The sequence below is a fragment of the Sus scrofa genome, chromosome 3 (genome assembly GCF_000003025.6).
Source record: "Sus scrofa isolate TJ Tabasco breed Duroc chromosome 3, Sscrofa11.1, whole genome shotgun sequence".
NCBI classification, from domain to species: Eukaryota; Metazoa; Chordata; class Mammalia; order Artiodactyla; family Suidae; genus Sus; species Sus scrofa.
The window spans coordinates 70015249-70027535 of NC_010445.4; the positions used below are offsets into that span (position 1 = coordinate 70015249).

Here is a 12287-nt window from a genome sequence, read left to right on the forward strand (position 1 = left end):
AAGGTGAGCTCCAGCCCTTCTATTCCACCATCTTAATCCTGTCCCCCAGAAGGCTTTACTTTTTCTGCTCAAAGTGGTCTTAAAGATAATGTTAGTTATTCATTTAGTCGATGAATGTTTACTCATTGCCAACTACTTGTCTGGCACTGTTTTAAGGGGACAGTGGTGAATATGGCAGACAAAGCTCTTGGCTGGAGTTTACAGTCTAATTGGGATGTGTTGAGGGGAAGATAAGTAACAAAACATGGATGATGGGAAGGAGAAACTTGTTTGAGGATATAAGGGAAGGTGTTACTAGCATAAGAACAACAAAAACAGGAAGGAAGAAGGCTGAAAAAAAAAATCCAGTGTAGCAGGAGCATAGAGGATGGAGGAAGACAAGGCTAGTGGTGGAATCTAGAGAGAGATGAGGTTAGAGATATAATCAGAGACTAGATTATGTGGGATCTTAAAGGCCATGGTAAGCATTTAAGATTTTTATTCCTTTTTTTATCCCCCCAGGACTGCATCCATGGCATACGGAGCTTCCCTGGCTAGGGATCGAATTGGAGCTATAGCGGTTAGCCTATACCACAGTCACAGCAACATTTGATCCATGTCTGTGACCTACACCATAGCTCACGGCAACGCCGGATCCTTGACCCACCCACTGAGTGAGGCCAGGGATCGAACCTGCGTTCTCATGAATCCTAGGCAGAATCATTTCTGCTGTGCCACGACGGGAACTCCAAATTTTTTTCCTTTTTTAAAGAAGAGGTATTGGAGAGATTTAAGCAGGTGGATAAAAACTGAACTATTGCTTTATAAAGATCATTTTTTCTGCCGTGTGCCTGCATTGGGATAGGGAGTAGGAGGGATGTGCAGTGCAGAGTAGAGACTTTTAGGAAGCTGTTGCATTGGTTCATTGTGGCAATGATACAGGTTTGGACTAGGGTTTTAGTGAAGTGGTGGGATGTGGTCAATTTTAAGACATCTTTTGGAGGTTGAGTTTTCAGGGTTTACTAATGAATTGGATGGGGTGTGTGATGGAAAGAGGTGCATTGGGAGTGACTCCTGGATTTGGATTTTTGACTTAGGCAACTGGATAGTGCCATAGCTGCAATGGGGTGGCTGAGTGGTAGGACAGCTTTTGGGAGGAACAGGTTTGGGAGTAGAGAGGGTTTGGGAGTAGAGAGTGTTTGGTGATAGATGATTGTGTGTGTGTGTGTGTGTGTAATTTGAGATGGCTTTTAAAAATCGAATTGGAATGGTATATATTAAACAGCTAGACATTTGAGTCTAGTGCTCAGGGAAGTGCTCTGAATCGAAGGTGTGGATTAGGAAATCATCACTGTATAAAGCCATGGGATTAGCTGGCATTGCTTGGTGAGAGAATATAGGTAGACAAGAGAAGAGATTTTAGGAATATTTAGAGAAAGAATAGAGGAGGAGCCCAGGAAGGAGATTGAGAAGGCAAGTCAGCGAAAGGATAAAAACAATACTGTGGTATCACTGATGTCTAGAGATAAGAGTGTTTGAAGAAGGAAGGCGTATTTAAAGCACAGCAAATGCAGCCATCAGGTACAGTAAAATGAATGCTAACTATTGGAAGGTGAGGAAGTAGAAAGAAGTTTTACTGGGAAGAGGAGCAGAGAAATAAGTTGATAGCTGGAGAGAAATGTGTAGGTAAGGACAGGTGTCTTAAAATCCTATTTTTACCCACGATAATAATTTAGCAGAGTGGGAGAAAATATAGAGTAGGGATAAAAGGGAATAGTTGCAGGAGAAAGTTCTTAGAGGCAATAGGAATGGATGACTATAGATAAGAGCTTGAAATACTTTTTTCCATTGTTACAGGAGGGCGGACAGAGTAGGAGTTTCAGATGTAAGTAGGCTGGTTGATTTCAGTGAGAGAAGAGGAAATATTTTTATTTTTTTCTTGTGATGTGTATAGTTAGTCAGCAGCTGAAAGTGAGAGGGTAGACACTTGAGGAGAGCAGAAAGCAAGGTTTTCACACATTTTGGAGACTACAAAGTGATTTTTCAGTGGTGATGTTGGCGGGATAGTTTTAGTAGTAACTAGTGAGCGGTGTTGGACTGCCCAATTAAAATTTGTCATCAGATGGAGTTCTCATCGTGGCACAGTGGTTAATGAACCCAACTAGCATCCATGAGGACACGGGTTCGATTCCTGGCCTTGCTCAGTGGGTTAAGGATCCCGAGTTGCCATGAGCTGTGGTGTAGGTCGCAGACTCAGCTTGGATCTGGCGTTGCTGTGACTCTGGCGTAGGCTGGCCGCTACCTCTCCGGTTGGACCTCTAGTCTGGGAACCTCCATATGCCGCAGGTGTGGCCCTAAAAAGACAACAACAACAGCAAAAAATTGTCTTTAGATACCTAAACTGAGTCCAGCAGCACAGCTATGTGGTTTTTCTCCAGCAGCATCAACTTCTTGGGTATAGTCTTGTAGTGATTGGATAGTTGGGTTTATCCAAAAGTAAGCTTTTCTAGATTAGTTTAATTGAGAAAGAAAGGTTCAAAGAGTTTGTAATTCAGTCCTTTCATTCTATGATGAGGATTCTGTAATGAACACTCTTGAACACTTAAATATAAAGAAGCAAGAATTTAGATTTTCCTAAACAAATACTCATCTAGCATTGGGTCAACATTAATACAATTGGATTACACTATGGATTGTGTAATTTAAATATCTAATTTCTAAACGCATTTGCTTCTAACTTTGTAATTCTGTTTCTCTCTCTTAGATATAAATCTAGTATAATCTTCATGCCATTTTTTAAAAGGTCTGTCTATGATGGTGAGGAACATGGACGATTTATGGAGAAGCTTGAAACTCGTATCCGCAATCATGATCGAGAAATTGAGAAAATGTGCAACTTTCATTACCAAGGCTTTGTGGACTCTATAACGGAACTGTTGAAAGTGAGAGGAGAAGCCCAGAAACTCAAAGTAAGGAGACTCTAAGACTTGTTCCTCTGTTCTGTGCTGGGGTCCTAACATATAAAGAGGAATACATTGTGGGTTACCTATTTATACTAAAGAATTTTGAATAGTTAAGAAAGGAATTTGTACTGAAACATCGATAATTGGGAATATGGCTTTTAGCTAAAAAGAATACTCTTTTAAGTTAAAATTCATTTGGGGCATTCCTGTTGTGGCTCAGTGGTAACGAACCCAACTAGTGTCCTTGAGGACACGGGTTCAATCCCTGGCCTCCCTCAGTGGGTTAAGGAGCTAGCATTGCTGTGGCTGTGGTGTAGGCTGGCAGCTACAGCTCTAGTTTGATCCCTAGCCTGCCAATTTCCATATGCTGTGGGTGCAGCCCTAAAAAGACAAAAAAAATTTATTTGGGATAACTGCATGTGGATGAGAACCAGTAACAAGAGTCAGTAACAGTTTCTTTCAAACAGAAACTTGGTTGACTCTGATGTCACTGTCTACTTCCTTGCTAGATAAAAGCCATCACTGCTGAATGACAGAATTGCAAAGCATGGCTGTAGAGGTCTTTGTAGCATGGTCATCTGAGCTAAAAGAAAAAAATTAGTGATAGTTGTGGAGTGTCTTCTACCAAAACACGGTCTTGATATGACAGATTCGAGTTTAGGAAAGAGGCTGGCCATATTCACTTTTCTTGAATAATTGACTTTGCTACGGAAATATTAATGTGTTTGATTATGAAATGCTGTCCTACTACCCATTGAGGGGTGTTATATAGTAAACAATTTGTACCGTATTATCTGCGTAAAATCTCCAAAATTCTGAAGTCCAAAACAGTGGGCCACAAGGTTCCAAATAAGAGTTTAATGGACCTGTACAACTCTCCAGCCATCTTAAGAACTGTATTGCCAAGCAAATTAAATCTCTCTTTGTACTCTTCTCAGTGGCTTTCTTCACCATCCTCTCCAAAAGTAGCAACTCTTCTGATTTATCGTTAAGGTTCTTTAATACGTAACTGTTTTAATTAAGTTAGACTCCTTTCTTAGTCAATGTACCAAATTTAATTTCAGATGAATTAAAGAGTTAAGTGTAAAAGACAAAATCATCACAGAACTAGCAGAAAATATAGGTAAATATTTATGTGATTTTTGGGAGTGAGGTATACATTTCTAAACACAATTCTTAAGCCAGAAAGAAAATGTTGATACATACAGCAACATTAAAATGAAAAAACCTTTCTACATACAACTTAAAAATTACAAAGTAAATAATAAATGAAAATATTTGTAAATACATATGACAAACCTTAACATAGAGAAAGTCTTTGTAGGTTAATAGGAAAAATGTGAACACTCTTAATAGAAAACTGAGAAGTACATATTAATATTAAGTTTACATAAGAAGAAATACAAAAGAACTCTACAATTGAGAAATAATAATAATAATAATTATTATTATTATTTTTTTTGGTCTTTTTGCTATTTCGTTGGGTCGCTCCCGCGGCATATGGAGGTTCCCAGGCTAGGGGTCCAATCGGAGCTTAGCCACCGGCCTACGCCAGAGCCACAGCAACGTGGGATCCGAGCCGCGTCTGCAACCTACACCACAGCTCACGGCAACACCGGATCCTTAACCCACTGAGCAAGGGCAGGGATCGAACCCGCGACCTCATGGTTCCTAGTCGGATTCGTTAACCACTGCGCCACGGCGGGAACTCCACAATTGAGAAATAATTAAAGGGATGCAAATTTAAATAACAAAATGCCACCTAATAAAATGACAAAGATGAAAATGTTAATTAAGATTGGAGATGATACCTATCAACTTGGGAATGGCTGGTTGGAGTATAAACTACTTCAACTTTTAAGGAGAGCAATTTTATTTGAGTACTGAAAATTCCACATAGTTTTAAGATTTATTCTAAAGCTACAGGTGCATGTATAAAGATGTTCATACGATTTTTTAAGAAGATTAAAACTTTAAAATGTCCCTGAAAGTTGGGAGTTCCTGTTGTAGCGCAGCAGAAATGAATCTGACTAGTATCCACAAGGATGTGGGTTCAACCCCTGTCCTCTTCAGTGGGTGGGAGATCCGGTATAGCTGTGAGCTATGGTATAGGTCACAGACACAGCTAGGATCCTGCACTGCTCTGGCTATGGCATAGGCTGGCAGCTATAGCTCCCATTCGACCTCTAGTCTGGGAACTTCCATATGCCACAGGTATGGCCCTAAAAAGCACACCAACCAACCAACCAACCCTAAAATGTTCCTGAAAGTCATTTAGCAAAGGATTAGCAAAATAAATCATAGTACATTCATTTAAAAGAATAATAAATTACAATATATTCTAGAAGAGTATCTGAGATGTGAAAGTATTAGAAATGTTTGCTTAATGTACAAAGCAGATTACACATATGAACAATATGATCTTATTTAAAATAAAAAGTTACACCAAATTTTTGGGATACTAAAAAGCCCCAAGTGGACAAAAGTGACTGAAATGTGTGAGAACAAAGATACGGGGCTTTTGCAAGAGCAGTTTGTCCTCACTGAGCCATCCCAGCTTCCCATTCATTTATGCTCACTTTGGGCTGTTGTTGGATACCTGTATTCCAGACTTCTCCTTCTGCTTCCTGGGCCCCTGTTCCATGATGGGCAGCAGGGTGCTCTGTGCCTGGTTACTGAAGTGGTCATATGGAAGAGTATCTGAGTATTGCCTGTAATGCTCACCAGTTGCTGATATGACCTGCTGGCTTGTACTCATCTTGTCTTCCTTCTTTCAGATTTCAAGTTGCAAATTCTCTCTCATTACTCAGGATGCCCCTGAGTGATGTTGCGAGCTAGAGACTACCAGTTAAAGGTTTTGACTGTTTCAGGTTCCACTCACTTTGAGAGCTGAGGGGATTAAAGTGTACCAGCAACATCTGGGAGACTCTGCTTTAGGGGGATCCGTTCAACCTGTAGTAAAAGCCTGTGAAAGATTCTTGAAGTCTAGAAAAGAGTTTACAAAATGGAAAAGGTTAAGTATTACCTACTGTCAGTATTATTTGAACATAACAATGAAAAGAAAGTATACTCTTAAGGATACCTACTATTTCTTTTGATTCACAGTATGTATGTATGTATGTGTGTGTATGCGTATGTGTATATATATCCATATATATGTTCTCTGAATCAAGAATAGCATCCTTGATAGGCAACATAGTTTCTTCTCATTGTTATGTTCAAATAGTATTGAAATAGTATTTTTCTTTCTCATCAGAAGCTTTGGTTATGCTCCTGAGGATGTTTAGAAATATGGTTTGCATGAAATCAATTTAGTGGGCCAGGATCAGTATTTTTAATAATAATTGAAACAGAATAGAAAAAGGAATAGTAAGAATGAACATTGTTTCTTGAAAATTTTGTTTCAGCTCATATTTGTGTGTGTACGTATGTATGTATGTATGCATGCATTCCCTATACTTGTATATTGGGTTGCAATGTAAAATATATTTATTTTCTTTTTTTTTTTTTCTCTTTTTATGGCCACATCTGCAGCATATGGAAATTCCCAAGCTAGGGGTCCAGTTGGAGCTGCAGCTGCTGGCCCTATGCCACAGGCACAGCAATGGCAGATTGTAGGTCACAGATCTGGGCTGCATCTGTGACCTATACTGCAACTTGCGTCAATGCCAGATCCTTAACCCACTGTGTGAGGCCAGGGATTGAGCCACATCCTCATGGACACTATGTTGGGTTCTTAACCTTCTCAGCCACCATGGGAATTCCTAAAATATGTTTCTTACAGTGAGTTTGAAGTAGAAAAAGAAAGTTTCAGAATTGGTATCTTTATAAGGTAAACAAAGTATTCTAGTAGAGCCAATCATGCTGAATTTAGTAGTATTTATGGAAGGTTGAATTTTGTGAGATCTCCTGTTTAAGATGAAAAAAATTATTTTTGAATAATGATGACTCAAGGCAACCCACCCCATTTTTTGTTCACATTACTTAAAGACTTTTTCTTATATTGAGTTGATATTAATGCTATTTTTTAGTAACAGCCATTTATTGGTTTGAATAATAAACTCTTCAGATATCACTTATTCTAGACCAAGGATCAGCAAGTTATGTCATATTGCAGGCCAAATCCAGCTTGCTGCTTCCTGTTTTTGTAAATAAAGTTTTATTGGAACACAGCAACTCCCATTCATTTATGTTATGTTTATTGCTTCATTTTTGCTATAATGGCAGTGCATGTGGTAATCTGCTCAGAAAACCATAGTCAGGTATAGTGTGTGGTGTATAATAGTTCAGGGCAAAATTTTCAGGGGTGTGTTCCTAAAAACCTAGTTTCTTGAGATGATCTTCAGTAAAAGGGTGTTGTAGAAAATAAGTTGGAAAACACTGTATGATGGTTCCTTCTTGGGCATTTACAATGCTGTAGAATATCAAATGCTTCAAGAAGTCCTGAATAAACCTGTTTAGCAGTATGTCCCATATGTATTAATATGTGTATGTATGCACACTTGTGCACTTCTCTGTGCATGTGCAGAGTACCTATTAATTAACATTTCTTGGTGTTTTAAGGGAAATAATAGGAAATGCTGGATTAAGGGAAAATCTTAAATGTGTAAGGAGTGGCAATTGTTGGTGAGAGGGTAGGAAGCCCATTAAAGAAAGCTTTAGAAGTTAATGTGGCTCATGTTATGCTAATGTTTCAGAAAGTGAGGAGAGTGTTATTCTCTATACCTAATTTTGCTGTACAGTCAAAAATTGACAGAACACTGTAAACCAACTATAATGGAAAAAATAAAAATCGTTAAAAAAGGTAAAAAAAAAATATCAATTAAGTCTTCAAAAATGGCTACCAAAATAAGGAGTGCTAGTCCTGTAAATTATGAACTCTACATAGTATTAAGGCTTGTGCACTTGATTTTGACTGTTTGATGGAGAGATTAATTTAGAAAAATGGAAGCGTTAGGAACTGGTTTTTTTTTTTTTTTTTTTTTTTTGTCTTTTTGCCATTTCTTGGGCTGCTCCTGTGGCATATGGAGGTTCCCAGGCTAGGGGTCTAAGCGGAGCTGTAGCCACCAGCCTACGCCGGAGCCACGCAGAGGCCGCAGAGCCCGCAGAGCAGCGCGGGATCCAAGCCGCGTCTGCAACCTACACCACAGCTCACGGCAATGCCAGATCCTTAACCCACTGAGCAAGGGCAGGGATCGAACCCGCAACCTCATGGTTCCTAGTCGGATTCGCTAACCACTGAGCCACAATGGGAACTCCCAGGAACTGTTAAGAATTAATGATACCCCAAATTTAAGATGAAATGTTTTCTAAAATTTAGAATAATATGTAGAAAACTTTGACCTGAGTTAAAAAGTTCAACTTATATTCAAGTTTTCCAGGAATACATTGGTGAAGTGAGGAGTATCTGTCATAAAATTTGTTCTTTCTATATGTAATAGAGATGGTAAGGTTCTTTATGGGTTATTTTTCCTGTTATAATGTTTTTCTTTCCTTTTTTCTATTTCCAAAATTAAACTGTGATCTTTAGTTGTTATATTATTTTAATCTGTAATGTTTCAAACTGAACATATTTTTTAGTAATTTTTTTTTATTGCTTGAAATGTCATACAAAAAGTGGAAAAGTTGATATCATTTAATCCCAAGAGAATGCCACTAAACCAAAATGTGGTGGAATATGGAAACTATCCGAATACCTATTCTTAGTCTTTTCATTTTAACATTTTGATCATCTCCAACTATTGTCTGTTTATGAATTTGATTGTCTTCTCTCCACAGAATCAAGTGACGGATACTAATAGAAAACTACAACATGAAGGAAAGGAAGTAAGGCCAGTTTATCTTTTGAAAAAATCTTTTGTTTCTTGTAATTCTGTTTTTATGGACTATGTTCTTGACTTAGTGGCTTATAAGACCATAAGCAGCATGTGGGAGGAACTTGGACATTATGTTGCTTTTCCTATTTATTTGAAGTAAATGAATATAGCCATTAGAAAGCTTAATGAGAGAGTATGTCACCTTCCTCAGCTATGTTTTTGAGTCAGTTGAGTGGTTGTAATATGAGCAATGCTGTTTCCTCTGCCTGGAATGTTCTTTCCTCAGTGTCTACCTATTTCAGGTGTTTGCTATGTTAGTTCCTTAATGAGGTCTTTTCTAGCCACTGTATTTAGAATCGCAGTCTCATTTTCACCTCCTGTATCCTTTTTACCTTTCCTGCTTTATTTTTCTCCACTGCACCTATCATGCTCTGATATTTTAGAGTTTCTTTATATGTTTGTTTTTTGTCTGTCTCCTTTCGTTAGAAATTCAGCTCCCTGAGGTCGGGATTTTTTATTTTTATTATTATTATTTTTGTCTTTTCAGGGCTGCACCCGTGGCCATATGGAGGTTCTCAGGCTAGGGGTCTAATCGCAGCCACAGCTGCCGACCTACGTCACAGCCATAGCAATGCTAGATCTGAGGTGCATCTGCGACCTACACCACAGCTCTCGGCAATGCTGGATCCTTAACCCACTGAGAGAGGCCAGGGATCAAACCCGAAACCTCATGGTTCCTAGTTGGATTCATTTCCACTGTGCCACGATGGGAACTCCAGGATATTTTTTTTTCCTTTTTTTTTTGTAATGCATTGCCGTATCCCATCTACCTACCTAAACAGTGATTGGCGCAACATGAATGCTCCATAAATATTTGTTAAAATATTATTGATTCTATTAATTGATATACTCACATTTAAGTCATCATAGTTTGTAAGATTTTATATCCATTTTCTCATTTAATCCTCATGGCAGACCTAAGACAAAGTCAGGACAGGTATTATCACTTAATTTTATGGATTAGGAAAGCAAAACAGAAGATGTTCTAAATTTTACATAGTAATTGGCAAGGCTGGGACTAAAACCCAAAGTTTTCTGACTTGGAGTCTATTACTGTTCTCTATATCAGAGACCTTCCTTATTGCCTAATACTTATTTAATGTTTAATTTCAATAATCTTTAAGGATAGCCTTTGATTGTTTTATCAGTACATTAATCAGGACCATTCGCTTTTGTTCTTTTTTGCATGGTATCTAAGTGGATAACCTTTTTAGATATGGGTATGAGATGAATACTGTAAGAGACTGTGTAGATTATTGCTTTTTAAAAGTTTGTCTCACATATTTTAAATTAAGGAGTGCAATGTAGTTATATTGTGGTATGACCTCAGATGGAAGACTTTAAAACAGCTATGGGAAGAAAAGTGAGTTACTTTTCACTAAACTGGAACTCTTGGAAAAGCCACAACTTCTAAGTGTGTGGTTTATTTGTTGAAATAGAGATTTAGTTGAAGATTATTTTCCAGATTCATTTGAAGCTGTATGGCAAGGACTGTTTTCCTCTAGGAGTCTAGCACTGATGAAAGAAATATAGGATCTTCTCAGAAGATTTTTACAATCGTAAATCATGAAGTGTCTGAATAGGGTTTGGAGCAAAGTCTGCAAATTTTTTCTTTTCTCCTGGAGAGCCTCTGAATTTTAAGATTTCATTTCACCTAGCTTTTCCTGGTTTAGTATGTATGGATCTTGGGGAGAAAGTGGGAAACCATGCAGGGATGTTTTACTGGTTGAGAAAGGCAGTACCTTAGTCTGCTTGGCAGGTCTTACTATGAAACTGTCTGGAATTTTCTGATGAATTGAACATAGGGGGGAAAAATGTGACTGAAAGCTTTTTATTTACAGCTGTTGGCATAATTCAGTTTTTTTTTTTTTTTCCCCTCTTGCCAAGCTGGTAATAGCAATGGAAGAGCTGAAGCAGTGTCGACTACAACAGAGAAATATTTCTGCCACTGTTGATAAATTAATGCTGTGTCTTCCAGGTGAGGAACTGGAAATAGAGTAGGATTCTTGATGTAATTCCTTTAGCTTTAATTAGTCTTTCACTTTCTCTAAATAATGCATGTGTGCTCTTTTCTCCCTCTCTTTCAAGTCCTGGAGATGTATAGCAAACTGAGGGACCAGATGAAAACAAAAAGGTAAGATTTTTTTTTTTATTGAATACTTTTTATTATCTAAAATTTTTGTTATTTAGAATTTTTTGAAAGTCCATATTAAGCATAACATTTCAAAAAATAATTGTCCGTATAACATCATCTCTCTCCTTTTGTATATCTGTTGACTGGGACATATTTCTGAGACATATTTACATATGCTAGTGGTATGCTGATGTATTTTGTCATGTTTTATGTTTAATAAAAAATGCTACACATAGTTTGATTTTTTAGAAGACCCAACCTTTTAGGGGAAAAACATGTAACTGTTTTAGTGATAGTGAATTTGAGAAACATACTTTGGTTTAGTATTGTAGTAGAAAAAATAAGTTATTGGTTCTGGTGCAGGAGTGAATCAGTCAGGGTTCTTCATTTAAGCAGAACCAATATGGTGTGTGTGTGTGTGTTGGGGGAAAGGGGGGACAGAGGGGGAGAGAGGAGGAGTCGAAGAGAGGGAGAGGGATACTGATTTTTATCCCTAGGGAACCGGATCAGATGATCAAGCATAGCTGGCTGGGAGGCTAGTGTCAGGGAAGAGTTAATACTATTGCCGGAGTCTGAAGACAGTCTGCTGGCAGAATTTCCTCTTCCCCTGGGAAGGTTAGTCTTTGTTCTATCAGGACCTTTAACTGATTGAATGAAGCCCACCTACATTATGGAGAATATTCTTCGTTACTCACAGTCTACTGATTTAAGTGGTAATCATCGCATGTGAAAAATACCTTCCCAGAAGTTATCTAGAATAATATTTGAGTGAATCTCTGGGTACCCTGGCCTAACCAAGTTGATATATAAAGTTGACTGTCACAAGGGGGCAAGGTCAAGGTTAATAAATTCAGAGGACTCCTCTCCTGTGTGTTATTTTCATCTGGTTTCATTCCAGAAGAAACATTATAGTGACTGGCTCCTTTTTCCAAATTGGAGTAAGCATCCCTACCCTCTCTGCCCGGGGGGTGCCTTGCAGTATGATGAGAGTATGTGAAGCAATAGGATAAATAGGACACATCTCCCAGAATGTTAATTTTACCTAGTTTTGAGGGAAAAAAGTCTGGAATTTAAATGTATTTAATACTGAAATAAGAATAAAAATATTAAGAATAAAGATTCTAAATTCTCAAGAACTTGAAAGCTAAAGTATGAGGCATGAAGAGTTTCTGAATTTCTTAGGATTGTTTCCCAGACTGCCTTCTCCCCAGGAAGACATGTTCATGTCAGAGAACAGAAGTTGAACAATGTGAGAAATTCTGTTCAATGAGATGGAAAGTAATATGATTTTCCTGATAACCTTTCTGTGAAGTTCTGAAGTTATAACAGCTTTTC

The 12287-nt window shown here is 38.0% G+C and overlaps 1 protein-coding gene across 1 annotated transcript in view; it reads left to right on the plus strand.

Annotated features, from left to right (window-relative positions):
* Positions 1 to 12287, plus strand: part of EXOC6B (exocyst complex component 6B) — a 607547-nt gene that overhangs the window by 76093 nt on the left and 519167 nt on the right. The window contains 4 exon segments of the mRNA XM_013996035.2: positions 2783 to 2948; positions 8721 to 8768; positions 10706 to 10796; positions 10907 to 10952. Coding sequence (XP_013851489.2) covers positions 2783 to 2948; positions 8721 to 8768; positions 10706 to 10796; positions 10907 to 10952 — 351 coding nt within the window.